The sequence below is a fragment of the Diceros bicornis genome, chromosome 15, assembly GCF_020826845.1.
Source record: "Diceros bicornis minor isolate mBicDic1 chromosome 15, mDicBic1.mat.cur, whole genome shotgun sequence".
Classification (NCBI taxonomy): domain Eukaryota; kingdom Metazoa; phylum Chordata; class Mammalia; order Perissodactyla; family Rhinocerotidae; genus Diceros; species Diceros bicornis.
In genome coordinates this window covers 62,755,453-62,772,087 of record NC_080754.1, presented here as the reverse complement: position 1 = coordinate 62,772,087, position 16,635 = coordinate 62,755,453, and the positions used below count along the sequence as shown (strand labels likewise).

At 42.1% G+C, this 16,635-nt stretch overlaps 1 protein-coding gene across 3 annotated transcripts in view; it reads right to left on the bottom strand.

Annotated features, from left to right (window-relative positions):
* The window catches only part of KCNAB1 (potassium voltage-gated channel subfamily A regulatory beta subunit 1), a 382,942-nt gene that overhangs the window by 54,039 nt on the left and 312,268 nt on the right, over nucleotides 1-16,635 (bottom strand). For all 3 annotated transcript variants that reach the window (XM_058556440.1, XM_058556442.1, XM_058556441.1), the window contains exons 4-7: nucleotides 16,403-16,482; nucleotides 14,069-14,113; nucleotides 10,369-10,413; nucleotides 8,329-8,372 (exon numbers count right to left, since the gene is read on the bottom strand). In XM_058556440.1, the coding sequence (XP_058412423.1) occupies nucleotides 8,329-8,372; nucleotides 10,369-10,413; nucleotides 14,069-14,113; nucleotides 16,403-16,482 (214 nt within the window). The remainder of the gene's footprint in view (nucleotides 1-8,328; nucleotides 8,373-10,368; nucleotides 10,414-14,068; nucleotides 14,114-16,402; nucleotides 16,483-16,635) is intronic.

The window sequence follows — 16,635 nt, the reverse complement described above, 5'->3', positions numbered from 1 at the left end:
TGATCCCACTGGGGTGATTTGACCATGGTGGGGACTCAGCTCTCTAATCTGCAGTGGAGATAACAGTATTTACTACTTTCAGAGTCACTGCTCCAGAGAGCCAATAAAACCAGTTGTCAAGCACTTTGTAAGTGCAATAGTCTATAGAAATTTGGTAATTATAGCAGTGGTGTTCACATCTAGAAAGGCTCAGAATGAGAGGTGCCAAAGACTAAACGCCAAAGATTTTCACTGGACCTCCTGGTTTTGGAGGGAGGCACTTAGTGACGGTTCTGGCCCATGTCTGGCACTGGAAATAAGGGTCCTCCTTTCTGATGATGGCCCTCCCGCTCTGGGTCTCTTCTAAATAGCTCACGTGGGCTGAGAGTAACTAGAAGAAGCTACCCTAACAAGGCCCTGCTGTAAAGCTGTGAGGTCAGGACTGAAGTTGTTTGCTCTTCCGTGCCATAAGCAGGTACTGAACCTGTGCCAGGCTCTGGGGATGTGAAGACGCATGGGCATGGTATTTGTCCCCAAGGAGCAAACAGTGCATATTGAGAGCATCTATTGGCAAAAGTTCATTGTTCAAGGTAATAGTGTGTACCCATAAACAATGGCATGGACTTGATATAAAGGTGCGTCTCATTGTATTCAGTCATTCCTCACCTCTCAATTCTTTCTCTGGAAAGCATTTTTTCTTGATATTTTGGCTGAGACTCAAGTGTATTCAAGTGAGAATGTAAGATATGATGTGTTGCATCGCGTCGGAGATCCACCTGGTCTACTCTGACTTTGAAGTGGAGTAGAAGGAAATTATGCTCCTAAGAGACACTATCCACTTACTGTGAAAATATTAATCATATAAAGTCTTATAATCCATGGTATGAATTCTGGATTTTACTCTATGTGAGAAGGAAAAACATTGGTGGGGTGCTGGGAGGTACTGAAATGGGAGTCAGGCAGGGGAAATGATATTATCAGATTTCTGTTTTGAACTGATCACTCTGCCTGCCGAGAATGACTTGTAGGGGGCAGAAGTGAAAGCAGGGATATCCCTGAGGAGATTACCCCAGCAGATCAAGCTTGGACCATGTTGGTGAGAAGTGTTCAAATTTGGGACAAGTTGTGTAAATAGAAACAAGAGGACTTGCTGGTGTGCTGGGTAAGAGTGTGGAGGTAGAGGAATCAAGGATGACTCTTAGAGTTTTGGCCTGAGAAGTGAAGTGACTGTTAGTAAGACGAGGAAGTCAAGGGAAAACAGATTGGTGGTTGTGGTGGGAACCATGACGAGTCTGGAGGGTACATCAGTCAACCACAGCTCTTGCCAGCTGGGTGGACAAGCCTGGTATTCAGAGGAAAGGTCCATGTGCAGGGTTTGGGATCTAGAGTGCTAATCTGGCTGGCCTGAACAACGTTGCCAAACTAAGCCTCTAAGAGCCTTAGTTTCCTCATCTGTCCAAAAACAAAATGGAGCTAGATGATTATTCTGCTTTGACCTTTCATGTGACTGCAAACCAAATCAGGTAGTCCTGCCTTTCTCTATTTGGATGCTTTAATCTTGTAGAAATAGCCACATCATAGCAACATAAAGACATGCTCAACGAATGTCTTCTTGAGAGCCATTTAGGGTTTATCTCCAATAAACCAGTAGACACGTTCTGTCTCCCACTTAGCAAATGTTTGTTGAGCACTGGCTTGGGGCCAGGTATTGTGTTAAGTTTAAGTAGACGTGCAAAAATGCATCACACTTGGCTCCAGAGGGGCATCGACAGCTATCATACCTGAGGAGGTGAGTGCTGCAGTGCAGTGAGTGCACTGGCTTCTGACGTTAGTCTGTCCCTCGGCACTAACCCCTGTCTGTGGGAGTGAATGTAGGAGAATGCTCCCTGCCCTTGAGGAGATGTCCAGAAGTTAACTGCAATTCCTCAAAAGTCCACGGGAGGGCCCGCCCTGTGGCTTAGCGGTTAAGCGCTCACGCTCCGCTGCTGGCGGCCCCGGGGTTCGGATTCCGACGCCCACCGACGGACTGCTTCTCCGGCCATGCTGGGGCCGCGTCCCACATACAGCAACTAGAAGGATGTGCAACTATGACATACAACTATCTACTGGGGCTTTGGGGGAAAAAATAAATAAATAAAAATTAAAAAAAAAAAGTCCACGGGATAATTAATTATGTTATGTAAAGAAAATTACTTTCCAGTGCCTATAGTAAAAAGAAATCTAAGTTGATTTTTCTTTTGGGTTCTGAAGTTTAACAGGAACTGTTTGTTCATAAGGTGAACCGTAATTCAGCTTAAGCTATCTAAAGGCATCACAGGCGTCTAGAGAAATATGCTTATTCCGGACATTAAGCAGATTGGCATGGTTAGAGGTGGATCGGGTATTCAGTGGTGCAGGTTTAACTGTGTAGAAACATGGGAATCATTAGTTTGCAGATTCTGCAAGGGGTCTATTCAAATACGCTGTGTCATCGTCTTTGACACCTACTGCACATTTGCTTTCCTATCTAGCCTGAAAAAAAATGTTGCATTAAATAATATACACTGTTTCCCTATATGATTTTCCAGCTTCTTCTCAACAGACCTCTCAGTCATGATTTAAGACACATCTGCTTCTTGTTATAAAGACCACACTGTATTAGAGTAATACACGTGGCTACACCTCCCACTATGAGACATAGTTCTCCTGGGTGGGTGATTTCAGTGTACTAGGAACATGGTACACAGGGAAGGAATCTGTGGTGAAGAAATTAACCCTTTGTTAAGAAATTTATTTTTTAATTGGAAAATCTTAAATTGTCTCTCTCTTTTTAAAGTTCAGATAGTAGGGTTTAACCTTTGCCATTCTTGAGTAAGGTTTGAGCGAAGCTTTCTCAGTATTTTCTTCATCTATTCCTAAAACAGTGACAGTGGGTTTGTGTGTTGAATCACATAACAAAACTGTTGTCTACCTGAAAGGCACATGTAGACTCAGACACAGCTTTTGCCTCTAAAAGCACATAACCAATTTACTTAGTCTTACAATTTGACTTACTAAACTATTTCTATTCTTTCACGTTACATACTAAAGAAATTTGATCTGTTAAATTTTAGTATTAGCACAAATTTGGTCTTAATGAATGTTTGTGAAATGGCTGAATCAAAAAATAGACTTTCAGAGCCTGAGGGGACTTTGGGATTCTAAAAGGATATGATAAACCTATTAGTGAAATTTCTACCCTCCTCGTGAATCTAAGGAGAATATTTTTCCTGACTGGATGTGAATAAAGGACTTTGGGCTCGTTGAAAAGGTCTTCCATATGAATTTTTTCAAAACTGCATTATGCACAAGTCAAGCTCATTTTACACTCTGTAAACTAACTCAGGTGACCAATGTCACCAGGACACAAGTGGCCTGAACTCTACATGAATTAGACTTCTGTCTTACCCTTTAACAGCAGTTCTCAAGTTAAACGTGTATATGAACCTCCAGCGTTGAATAAGGTCACCTTTATCACAGAACAAGTACCAAGGAAACCCAAGGATAATGATTTATAAACCTCTTCAAACTTTCTTTTGGGTCTAGAAATCTCATCGGGGTCAGAAGTCTCTGCTTTTCTGCAAAATTCACTCAATTCTCTAATTTCAGCCTGCCTAGAAATATCCTTTGAGCTGACTTGATTGCATTCATGAGCACTTGTCTTTGGCTGAAACTATGAACTACAAAATAACACCAACAATAACAACATAATAATAATTGATTCCAATTCTTCTTCAATCTCAAAAGTTTGAAGTTGTGTGATAAAGTTTGAATCTGGGTCAGCTTGAATTTCAGCTGAACTGGTTTATCCATCCTGAGAGATTAGTTCCTAAGAGAATTCCTAACTTATTTAAAGGGGGAGAGAATTTAAGGTATTTCTATTAAGTTGTGTGAGGCTTGAAGAAAACTGACTTAAAAAAGAGAGAATTCTGAAATTATGCATATACACTGGCAAATATTAAAGCCATGGAGATTTGGTGAAGAGCATAGCAGCACACCTCCTCCATTGTTTTCTCTTGGATTTTATATTTCTTTGTTGATTGCCAGTGTGAACCATTTTCTGAATCTCTTTTTTAATCAATTAGATTAAAAAGAAAAGAAAAGAAAAACAAGAACTTTCTAGGCAGCACACTGCTGCCCTGTTCGTTCAGTTTGGTACTACAAGCCGATTTGGGTTATTTCTTGTTGACCAGCTCCGTGGTAGAGACACAGTCATGGGGGCACATGCTGGAGCAGAGACGGGAACAGTTTTGAGAGGCGGGTTGGGTTTGACTTTACGATGTCAAATTGGACACTAAGGCCTGAGGTGGGCTTTTGTTTGCGTGAGGAGTTTGGAAGCTTTCCCTAGCGCTAGAATGTGGCCACTGGTGATAGCCTCAGAACGTTACTTACATAGTAAAGGAGGTCGTCACCTATAGAGTGAAGACTAGCAGTCGCGTTAATAAGAATAACGATGATGATGAAAATAACATTTACTGAGAGCTTGTTATGTGACAGACACTGTGCTCCATGTGAATTACCTTACTTCAATCTCTGTATGGTAACCTTGTAAGGTAGGAATATTGATAGCTTATTTTATAATTGTCTAAATGCAGGCTGAGTGAGGTTAAGTAACTTGCATCAAGTCACCCAGCTCATAAATGACAGAGTTGGAACTTGAACCAAGGTTTGTCTGATTTCAAAGCCTAAATTCCTACAAATATATTAAAAATAAATTAGTGACAAATACCAAACTCATACAAAGCCTTTGGGAACAACTGAGTGATGAAATTATTACTGTTAAAAGTATATATATATTCCAAGATCTGGCTTCAAAGGTCTCCTTTTTTTTTTTAACCACGGCCGAAAGAAATTTTATTTTATTCATTTGTATTGGTCCCATTTGCTAATCCTTATAATCAAACATGGAATTCCCCAGGTCTGAACAGAGTGGGGCTCTGGGACATGAATCTGCAAGCAGCATTTTGTCTGCCTCCATGACTTGTATCTTTCTGCTGGTTCCCTCACTTCTATTATCATTGCCACTATTCCCTCTTTAAAACTGTGATCAAATAATGAAAAAATAAACCTTAACTTTATTAACCTTCAGCACAATGAGCTATGTTGGCCTTTTTAAAAATTACTAATGATTCTAAGATAGATAAAATTAAACAGGAGGAAAATATAAGCTGCTTGAAAACTTTCTATTGTCCTAAGAATAGGCTATGATCCCATGGAAACTCCCTTCTAGCCATCATGGAGGCCTGATACATTTTCACCTGTCTCTAACAGGCTTCCAGCCCTCTTTGATTCTTTCCTATTTCCATGAGACTCAAAGTCTCTACTTTAAATTAAAGGATTGAGTACTGGAACTATTTTTTTCCAGTGCAAGTCTAAGATATTTCCAAGTAGTAGGTCAATAAAGATGGCCAACTTTCAAACTGGGATGAATGTCTTCAAATTCAACATTATCTTTCAGATTAGGTTCACGCTGAGAAAAAAGTTCACAATGAAATGACAGCCTGGGAGAAAATATTTGCAACACACGTAACCAACAGAGTGAACATCATTAATATACAAGGAGCTCCTGCAAATCAATAAGACCAAGACAAACAACCGGGAAGAAAAATAGCTGAAGAACATGAAGAGTTAATTCCCAGAAAAAGAAGCACAAAGTTATGAAAAGAAGCTCAAACCCACTAATAAATAAATGTATAAATAAGCAAATAAATAAAACCAGCTCATCCATCAGATTGGTATATTCTTTTTAGAAAACAATTTTGTGTTAAAATATGCATTATTCTTTGACCTAACAATGCCACTTCCAGTGTCTATCACATTTGCATAAGGATGGTCATTTGTATAATTCTTTATACTACTAAAAACTGGAAAAAACCCACAAGTCATGCATGCGTGTGTGTGTCTAAAATGTATTTTAATTGAGAGAAAAAGCAAAGATTAGGTTAATATGTATAGCTTGATTCCATTGGTTTAATACATATGTTTTTGTATTTATAAGTGTGTATAGGTAGGTAGATAAGTTAGTGTAACTATAGGGAAAAGTTAGGAAGGATATGCACCAGACTGTGAAACTGTGGAATGAGAGGAGGTGAACAAAGGGAGGACTTTACTTTTTTATCTATTTTATTTTAAAGTGGTGGGATTACGGTATTGTGAGATAATAGAAAACACATACATTGGTCTCTGCCCCCAGTTTCTGGCACAGAGCTCCTTGGTAGTTTCCTAAGTGACAAGAGCGCTAGGAGCATCTTTTGTTCTAATATTTGGTCTTTGGCCCTGATTTTTGACACTGGGCTCCTGAAACCGTGTTAACTTCCTGGATGATAGGAGTATCTTTTTTTCTAATGAGGCGACTCCAGGTGGGCTAATGGAGGGAGGGTTGTCACCAGAAAGACCAAGCCATGATTAGAAGCTTGGAAATTTCAGCTCTGCCCCCCATCCATCCTCCAGAGAATGGGAAAGGGCTGGAAATGGGGTTGATCGATCATGCCTACGTGATGAAGCGTCCATAAAAGTCTCACTAGTATGGGGTTTGGAGAGCTTCCAGGTGGGTAAACACATCACATACCGAGAAGGTGATGCCCCCCAACTGCATGGGGACAGAATCTCCTGGGCTGGGGACCCTCCCAGACCTTAGCCTCATGTATCTTTTCACCTGGCTGTTTATCTGTATCCTTTCTCATATCCCTTAATAAACTGGTAAACTCAGTGTTTCCCCGAGTTCTGTGAGCCACTCTAGCAAATTAATAGAACCCAAGGAGGGGGTGGTGGGAAGCTCTGATTTGTAGCCAAGTCGAACAGAAGTTGTGGGTAACCTGGGGACCTGCTACTTGACAATGACATCTGAAGTGGGGGTGGAGTGGGGGGGAGTCTTGTGAGGCTGAGCCTTTAACCTGTGGGATCTGGTGCTATCTCCAGGTAGACAGTGTCAGAATTGAGTTAAATTTAGGACACCCAGCTGGAAATTGCTTGGTGTGGGGAAAACCCCCGTACATTTGGTGATGAGAAGTGAAGTGTGCTGTGTGAGGAGTAAAGAAAGACAGGAGGGAAGAGAACTGTAGGTTTTTCTCTATACAAGCACATTTTATGTTTTTGGTGACTTTGGTATTTCCTAAATGAAATTAGTTTTAAAAAGGAGAAAATCATCTATCTCATTGATTAACCATGAATCTAAAGTTACGAAAATCTTGAACTTTTATGAAATAATACATGAACTAGTATAAAGATGTTGGAAATACATGGCAGCCCCTTTTAACAGTTTTCCTTTATTGTGAAAGGTATGGGTATAAAATTTTGCAATATATAGACAAGCAGGAAACAAATAAAAATTCCTCACAATTCTCATAATCCTTGCAATGAAGTAAATCACTAGTACTCTGCTATGTAATGGTTCTTGCTGACTGTTTATTTCCGGTTTATTTCTAAGCTATTCAAAGTTTTGAGTATCATCAAAACAGCAATGGCCCTGTGAATCAATTACCCAGTGGTAATTTTCTACAAGTTTTTTTTCTATGCATATATACTGTTGTTTAAAAGTAGAGTAGTCCTAACTTATGTCCACACAAAAACTTGTACAGAAGTGTTCATAGCAACATTAATCAGAATAGTCAAAAAGTGAGAACAACTCAAAATATATGTCAGCTGATGAATGGATAAACAAAATGTGGTCCATCCATACAGTGTAATTTTATTTGGCAATAAAAAGGAATGAAGTACTGAGACATGCTACAACATGGATGAACATTATGCTAAGAGAAAGATGCCAGTCACAAAATATCACATATTGTATGATCTCATTTATATGAAATGTCTAGAATTTGAAAATCTATAGAGACAAAAGTACATTAGTGGTTATGTGGGACTGTGGGAGAGGAAAAGGAGGGGATGGGAAGTGACTACTGGTGGGTACAAGATTTCTTTTGGGGGTGATGAAAAAGTTTTAAAATTAAATTATGGTGATGATCGCACAATTCTGTAATTATACTCAGAACCAATGACTTGTACACTTTAAATGGGTAAACTTTTATCGTTTATAAATTATATCTCAATAAAGCTCTTTTAAAAAGTCTTATGGGAGTACTTTATTAATGTTCGTATAGCTATAAATGAGAAGAGTTCTAGAAAATTTGCCTCTTTCTTTCTTTTGGGTCTCCTTCTCCCCTCTATATCACTACATTCCCTACACTCAACCCCAGGAAGAAACTTGGTTGATTGTGGTTCTTTTGATAAAGAATTTTTTTGCCTCCCAATATGTTTTGAACCTATTTGGTTGATACTTTTCTGGAATCAGCAGCCCACAAATGCAAATAAAATGGGATCAGCAGTACTCACCTTCAATAATGTGTTTTCTTGATAACCCTCTTTCTGTTTCAGCTCTAACAAGAAAAAGAAACAAATGACTTTGAGTGGGGGTGTGCTTTTTTCTTTAATCACTGTTTCAAAAGTACAGAAGAATAATCATTCTAGGCTGAATTGCTAATTTTATACCCTGTTCTTAGCAAATTCTGCACTGCTGTAGGCTGAGGGGAGAGTGCTGGAGGGTAGCACACTGTGCCCCTTTTCTTTGGAGACCCCAGGAGATGAATTAACCATGATCGTCATCACACCATGTTAATAACAACTCAGCCACGCATACCCTGTCCATATATAACTTGACACTTGGCTCAATTTTCCCACCTTGTTCTTAACCAATTCCAAAAGAAAAAAAAGGCTTGACATAAGTTTATGAGCTCTTATAAGATTGCCAGGCTGCTGATTGCATTAGCTTTCCAGAGGAAGGAAGCACATTTGAAAGTGCCTTTTGACTTTCAAAAGAAATTTAATAACTATTTTCTTTTTTGGTGAGGAAAATTCATCCTGGGCTAACATCCATGCCCATTTTCCTCTACTGTATATGTGGGAAGCCTGCCACAGCATGGTTTGATAAGCTGTGCATAGGTCCACGCCTGGGATCTGAACCCTTGAACCCCAGGCCACCAAAGTGGAGTGCACGAACTTAACCACTATGCCACTGGGCTGGCCCCAACAACAACTATTTTCTTTTAAAATGTGATGAAACAAGTCTTCCTTAAATCAGTATCCTAAGAAGACAAACCTTTAACCAGCACTTTTGCCTTCCTAGATCATTCTTAAGCTCTGGCCAATTGGAGAGAAATATGGTCCTTGAGTTTTATATTGATGAAATGTTTCTTCAACATCGATACCATTGGCAACCTCTTTTTAAAACATAGTAGTTTACCAGTCACCTTTGGAGATTTTGTATCTATTATAAGTAGTACTCTACTACATAATGGTTCTTGCAGATTGTCTTATTTCCTGTTTATTTCTAAATTATAGGCAAGGTTTTGAGTACCATTGCAAAAGCACCAAGCAACAGCACCATGAATGAGAGCACAGACAACGTAAATCTACATTTCTCATAGGCACCGTAGTGCTTTATTTTTACATAGACTACGGTAGGAATAAAAGTCTAACCATCTTTCTGTCTTGACAGTCATCAAAAACAGCAGTAAAATATGAGAGAGTGTGTGTGTGTGTGTGTGTGTGCACATACGCATTTTGATTAGAAGATTCCTAAACAGGCCTCTGCCTCCAATTTTGTTTTTAATGATTCTATATCAGTTATAGGAGGTAAATAAGGTTTTGTTTGTTTGTTTTGGTTTTTTGCTAAGACTCCATGGAAATCTTTGAAATTTCCATGAAAAGGTGTATGGAATAGCTTGCTGCTTCCTTACGTGTTTGTCAAAAAGGCGAGACTTCCAAGTTCTGCTGAATAATGTAAGTACCGGTTCAAACACCAGTAGGCCCAGCAGAAGCCAATGCCTTCTGTGAAATTTGTTCTGCACCCACAACACAGAGAGGGCTTCTCTTTCATTGGCCTGACAGCGAGCAATACAGGTGGCTTCCTGTTATTTTCTGGTGAGATAGTCCTTTGATCAGCACTTCCAGAGCCCTCTGCAGAAATGATCAGAGACTTACACGTGGGGCCAGGCAAGATATTTTTATCATCGCATTCTGTAGAAGCTCTGAGTTTTGGCAGATTTGAGTCGCTTTTCTTCTGTGATGCTATGTGCTTATTTTCTTTTCCTGAAATTTGAACTCTGTTTTGGAAACAGTTCTAAGCTTGAGGTTGATATTTGAAAATGTCCATGAATCACTTAGTAACAAGTGACCACATGCTTTGCACTAAATTTCTTTGGGGGCCTCTTGCTAAAATTGAATCCTGTTTCCTTCAAGTGAGAAAAAGTAATCTTTTTCTCAAAACCATTTAATTTTAGTACTTTGGATGTAAAATGGTTGCCTAAAGAGATAAAAGCATGAACTACCAGTTGTTTCCTGTCAAGCAGGGAAGATAAAAGGCATTTAACTTACTTTCCACCCCAGTAGAGTTTGGTTGTTATGACCAGGCTGGACCTCCTGTATGTTAAACAGACAAACACACACAGAGAAATATTAAATAAATTGCTGGTTATTGTACTAAGTCATATTATTATTGTTGTTATTATTATTATTATCATCATCATAGCACTAGAAAGAATTTCTTGTACCTCACATTTAAAAACATTGGTAAAGAGATAAATTTGTGAATTCATGTCACTGAAAGGTAAGGACACAAGGAAGCTGGTGAGTGGAGACTTCAGTCAGATCCCAGAGAAGGAGGTTGAAGGGAAGCGTCTTTACCTGGAGGGCTGACGGAGGAGGAGGGCTGTGATAGCAAACAGGTGATTGGGGGTAGCAAAGAGAAGGTGATGGTAGGCATGGAGGGTCAGGAACGGTCAATGAGAAGCTTGAGTGACAGGGCGCAAAGGATGGAATGGATTGCTGTGGGAGCTCAAATAAACAGCCACCGACTCTTAACTTAGCATCTGACAAAACGTTGATTGAGCGTGAACCTTCCTGGCAGTAAGTCCACCCTCTGCCAAGGATCATGGCCCTTAGTGGCTCTGAGTTATTACCCTTTCCAACCATCACACTCACGGGCAGAAACTGACTACATAGAAATATGAATGATGAAGTAAATTACAATAGTCAATAAATAGGAATAAAATTTCTTTGAGCGTCTTATTAAATGGAAAAGTCACTTTAGGAAAACACTCCTAAAATCCTTAACTCAAGGTTTTACCACTTTACTCCTAAGGGAATGAAACGTGGAAATCTTGTCAGCAAATTTATTACCTTCTAAAAACCACACCCAAGGGCAGGAAATGCAATTGTACCATTATAATCATGGAATAAGAAATATGTCTTGAGAACTACAGTCATATAATTTAAAATTGGGAGGCAGATCTCGATGTAATTTAGTTTCTCTAGGTATGTAATTCACTTGAACTGGTCTAGAAAAAAAATTATTTGAGATTCAAAGGTTAAGACCAAACTTTGAGAGTATTGGTAATAAGGCATTTATAATTCCATCAGCTGTATAGTCAATGCCTCAGGGCCCTCGGGTATAAAAGCCGAGTGTGATTAATGATGACCAATGGGGAGAAACAGTGACAATTCTGACAACTTGGCTGCAACAAGAAAAATTTGTAGAAAATGTCAGCAGCCCCATCCCACTGAAGTTAATTCCCTGGAAAGTAATTTGAATCCCGGTAATGGAAGGTCTACAGATATATGCATCTGGAGATTATACACCTCAGAAGGGCTGATGCCCTTTCCAGGTTAATCCATCAACCTCGTGATACGTGGTACAACAGCAATCTGCCACAGGGGAGCCAGATCTGCTTCAGCAAACATTTTCAGAGCTTCGACGATAGGCTGGATGGAATACTATAAAAAATGAATGCAGTGCTCTCGATTGTTTAGAGCAATTGGGCCTGCCAAAGCTGCAGATTCTATCCAAATACCACCAGAGACTTATTTTTCCAAAGCTGGGTTTTCTGTAAAATGTTTGGCTTATATGGATGTGCAAACTAACATTTACATTCAAATAGCAAGAGTAGACAGCAACCTGGCAAATTATCACTGACCCCCACGGAGGGGGTTTAGAGCAACTCTTCAGAGTGGGTGGGGAATGACAATATGAGTTTTCTACATTGATATAGCACAGCTGTCAAATACTTCTGCACACCTGTCTCACTTTATCAGCATGACACTTCATGAAGTGAAGTGTCCACTTCCATTTCAAAGGTGGGAACATTGAGACTCAGAGAACTGAAGTAACTTGCCCTGGAAAGCACAGCTAGCAAGTGGTGGCATTGGGACCAGAAGCCAAGTAGGCTGGCTGACACTGCCTTTGCAGACTCCGTGCTGTGAGGATATGGTCTATCTTTTCACCGGTCCTGTGGGGCACCTGTGAACTGACAGCAATATTCTGTAGCATGGGGATAGCTGTTTTTATTTGCAAGACTGAAAGGCAGCCTGTGAAAGACGAGTGTTGATCTACTTTCTTGCAGGTATAGAACAGGCTCTGCCAACTGTGGAGAGGGTGGTGAAACACTCTGTGGGTGTCGATGGGGGAGAGCGACTGCACTGATGCTCCCCCCTTCCTCGGGGGTAGCTGTCGGCCTGTATCTCGCTGCACATTTCACTGGACCATGAGTGCACTCACCCCCAAGGGCTCTGTTATAGGTTGATTGGGTCCCCCCAAAAGATATGTTAAAGTCTTAACCCCCAGTACTTCATAATGGGAGCTTCTTTGGAAATAGGGTCCTTACAGATGTAATAGTTAAGACGAGGTCGTGCTGGAGCAGGGTGGGCCCTTAATCCAATACGATTGGCGTCATTATAAGAAGACACACAGACACACACGAGGGGAGGAGGCCCTGTGAGGATGGAGGCAGGGGTGAAGTGCTGCAGCTGCGAGCCCAGGAAGCCGAAGCTCTCCAGCCACCACCAGAAGCGGGGCAGAGCTAAGGGAGGATTCTACCCAGAGTTTCAGAAAGAGCAAGGCCCTGCCCAAACCTTGATTTTGTACTTTCAGCCTCCAGAACTGTGGAGAATAAATTTCTATTGGCTTAAGCCCCCCAGCTTATGGCACTTTGTTACCGCAGCCCCAGGAAGGTGATACGGTCCCTCTTTGGGCAGTGATGATGGTCCAGCATTCTGAGTGGGACGCTAACTCAGGCAAGGTGGAGGACTGGGTGGGGACATCAATAGTTTTCCATATTGGAGGACTGGGTGGGGACATCAACAGTTTTCCATATTTCAAGGTTGAATACAGTTTTCTCTTAACAACACCCTTACAGTTGCTGGAGTGGGGGAGGGGGAGAAGGGAGAGGGGAAAATGGGTCACCAAACTTTGTTTATATCCCCATAAATTTCCGGGTGTCCATTTCCACTAATACCACGGAACTGTTATTTATTTGGCTATCAGTGATATTATACCAAAAGAGGACCCCAAACTTGCCCAGTGGTCCCTGTTGGGCTTTCCCTGATTCTGTACTCGTGCTGGGGAAGAAATGGCTGTCGAGGCTGACATGCACAGTGAAACGGAGGGGGGTCGCCTCCCCATCCCCTAGACATTACGGCACCCCTCATTACTGCTGGCTTTGGCTACAGAAGGTGTTGGGATGGGACGTGACCCCTCAAGGAGAGCAGATAAAGCACTTTCCTGAAGGCCCAGGTACGAGGGCTCCTGGCACATAGGAGAGACACTGGCTAATTGTGTTCAGATAAGAAAGCTTAGGGGTATTTATCCCAAGAGCTTGTTGTTTCATCATTTCTTGGCACCCAGAGTTGTTAATAAAATGAACAATGAACATAAATTCGTGCGCATAGATAATCAGATTCCTGTCAACTGGCTTCATTCACCAAATTACCACCAACGGCAGTCAGAAACCACGAAAATGCCACTTTGTTTTAAGCATGAATGTCTTATGAACATTCCCTCCTTCTCTGCTCAGCCTCATGGTAATTCACTGTGATCAATGACTAGTCAATAGTTTTTGAAGCACAAGTAGTGAACTCGCTGGCATGTATTTTCAAAGCTCTGTCAATCATTTCTTTACAAGAGTTGACTTTTTTTTTGACAGGCCTTTGGTCAGTTGTCATGCAATTTTATTTTCCCTTCTCTGGTACAAAATAATCAGTCTTTCTAAAGACAAGTAGATAATTATGGTGAAAGCATTACCTCCAGCCTTTCTTCTTGATGATGCTCCCCAGAATCACCTCAGCCCTGGGGGGAAAAAAGACAGTGTCTTAGGATACGGTGTCCTGGAAGCACAAGAGTCGATCCAAAACACCAGAGCCGCGCCTCATCTGAGATCTCAGTGCCACACGCCCCCAAAATAGAACCACTCGCGCCTGCTAGCACAGTTTCCACTGTTTCTGCTTTTGCCTGCAGAAATCCTGCTCCTGGAGCATTCCAGAAGCACCTGCCAAATCCTGACCCACTGGCAGGAGGCCGCCTGAGGTCCTGATACTAAGAAAGGGTGGAGTCATTTGGCAGTTTGGTGGTTTTGAACCACTGATCCCATATATAAATGTCCTGCTTGGTGGTGTCCAGTGGGAGTCGAGGTTTTCCTTCTAATTGCCGTGGTCTCCAATTGTAACTAGGGAGGACAATGAGACCTCACATTGTTTCGACAGAAAATATTAACTCTCTGGTGATCTTGCAGGATAGAAGAACCCATGTATGGCTTTAGATGCCCCAAAGGCCAGGGCTGCAGACACAGTGGCCACGTAGAGAATGTCCTGGGGAGATGTAGAGAAGTGTCCTTCCTGCCTCTAAGGCCAGGTCGTGGAGAGGTATACCGAAGATGTCCCCACTGTCCTCTCCCCCTCCACCTACCCCAGCTGGGCCCCAAGCTTAAGGAGACTCAACTTTCTTCTAGATCCCTCCCAGTCAGACCAACATTGTGAGAAGCAGCTGGGCTCTCAGAGACTTGTGAATGGGGACATCAGTGGAATTAGCACTCTGTCCAATAGGATCCTACAGATGGGAGTCATTGCGAATCAATATTTGTCTTAACTGAAAGTTCTGTCTTTGCTGGAGTGTACAGCCTGGCCATGAACCATGATGCAGGTTGGCTCCAGATCACGCCCCAAGTAGACATGCATTGAATGTTCTACCAGTGTTGCCCCCACCGTCTATCTCTCTGACAGCTACCTTTTACAACCTTGCATTTCATAGTGGGAACCTATCTCATTTACCCACTGACAATCAATAATTAACCAGTACTGATTATTCCTCACCTTAGGAGTACAAACAGGACTCCAACACACTTGTTCATCCCTCCTCCCTTTTACAACCTTAGCCCTATTTGGTGCTAAGCAGGACTCAACGAAAAGAGAAACACTGAGAAAGGGCAGGATATGGAAAAGAGCAAGGCCACATCCATTTTATTTTCTCTCCTTGGACTCAACAGAAAACATCAGGCTTGTGGGCTGTAAACCTCAATGATGGCCCTTACACACAGACTCGCCCTTGAAAAGGAGAAAACCTGTGCAAGGATGCACTTGGACCAGGCAGTGATGACCTGATTCAGCAAGTCCAACAGTCAGATTGTAATTCTCACTGGAAAGAGGTGAATTAGGCCTGTAGGTGATTATGCTCCACAGTCATCTTAGAAAATGGCCGAGCTGCTCAAGCAGCTGTCCAGCTTTTAGTTTCTTTCAGTTCTGGAAGCTGCGTCCATGTTCACAGCAGGGGCCAAGGTGCTCCAGCTCTGTTGTGAAATTTGCTTGTTGTGCCACGACCTAGAGGGCACGGACCTGGAGGCCCGGCCCCGGGGGCACGTTACCCCTGTGTTCTGAGTTAGCAGGGAGCCCTGTCCTAGAGCCCCAGACCTGCTCTCAGGTCCATAGGAAGGTTGTGGCCAGATGTGACTTCTCCAGCAAAAGAGGTGAGGCCTCTGTGCAGCCCCCTCTGTCCTCAGAGTGGGGTCTGAAATGCCCTCTTACAAAAGATGTTGGGTTTCTTGGCCTCTTTGGGGAACCCTCCTTTAATCTCTGATCTACCCGTAATGCTAGGTGGAGGGGCAGGCAAACAGGAAAGGCAGCTCCTGCTTCCCTGCAGAGAGGACGCCCCAGTTTCCCTAGGGGGTTGAGGAACTATGAGATGTGGTTATGAAATAACGAGACTAGTTTTCAAACAACCACCCTGCAATCTGCTAATTGATTTGCTCACTGATATATTCAACTAACATTTATTGATCTCCAATGCCATCACTCTGGTCCCAGCCACCTCTGCCCCTCATGTAGACCATGACAATTCCTTCCAGTCCATTCTCCATACAGTGGCCAGAAGTGGGAAGGTTTGGGCGGGCAGAGGGGGCCAGAGACAGTCAATATCCCCAAATCTGGTGATGGTGGTAAAGGGAGGGACAAAAGTCCTGCCACCAACATGTGTGGGGAGGGACAAAAGTCTTTCTCCCCAACACGTCAGCAACAGTCTGGGCAGGGTCTCTTGGTTCCAGAAATTCCAGAAACACCACTTGAGGGACACAAACAGATATTGACTTACTTCCCAGCAGCATAGACCTCGGCAGTATCAAAGAGATTAACTCCACTCTCGTAGGCAATCGTCATCAGCCGTTCAGCAACCTGCAAGAGCATGCGAAGGTCAGTCAGAAAAGCCAAACGCTTTCCAAACCTGGGAAGTGACTTGGAATCCTCTGGTGGTCTTTAAGAACACTGAAATCTCACTAACCATGCCTTGTTTTCCTCAGATGTATTAAAGAAAGAAAAGAAGAAGAG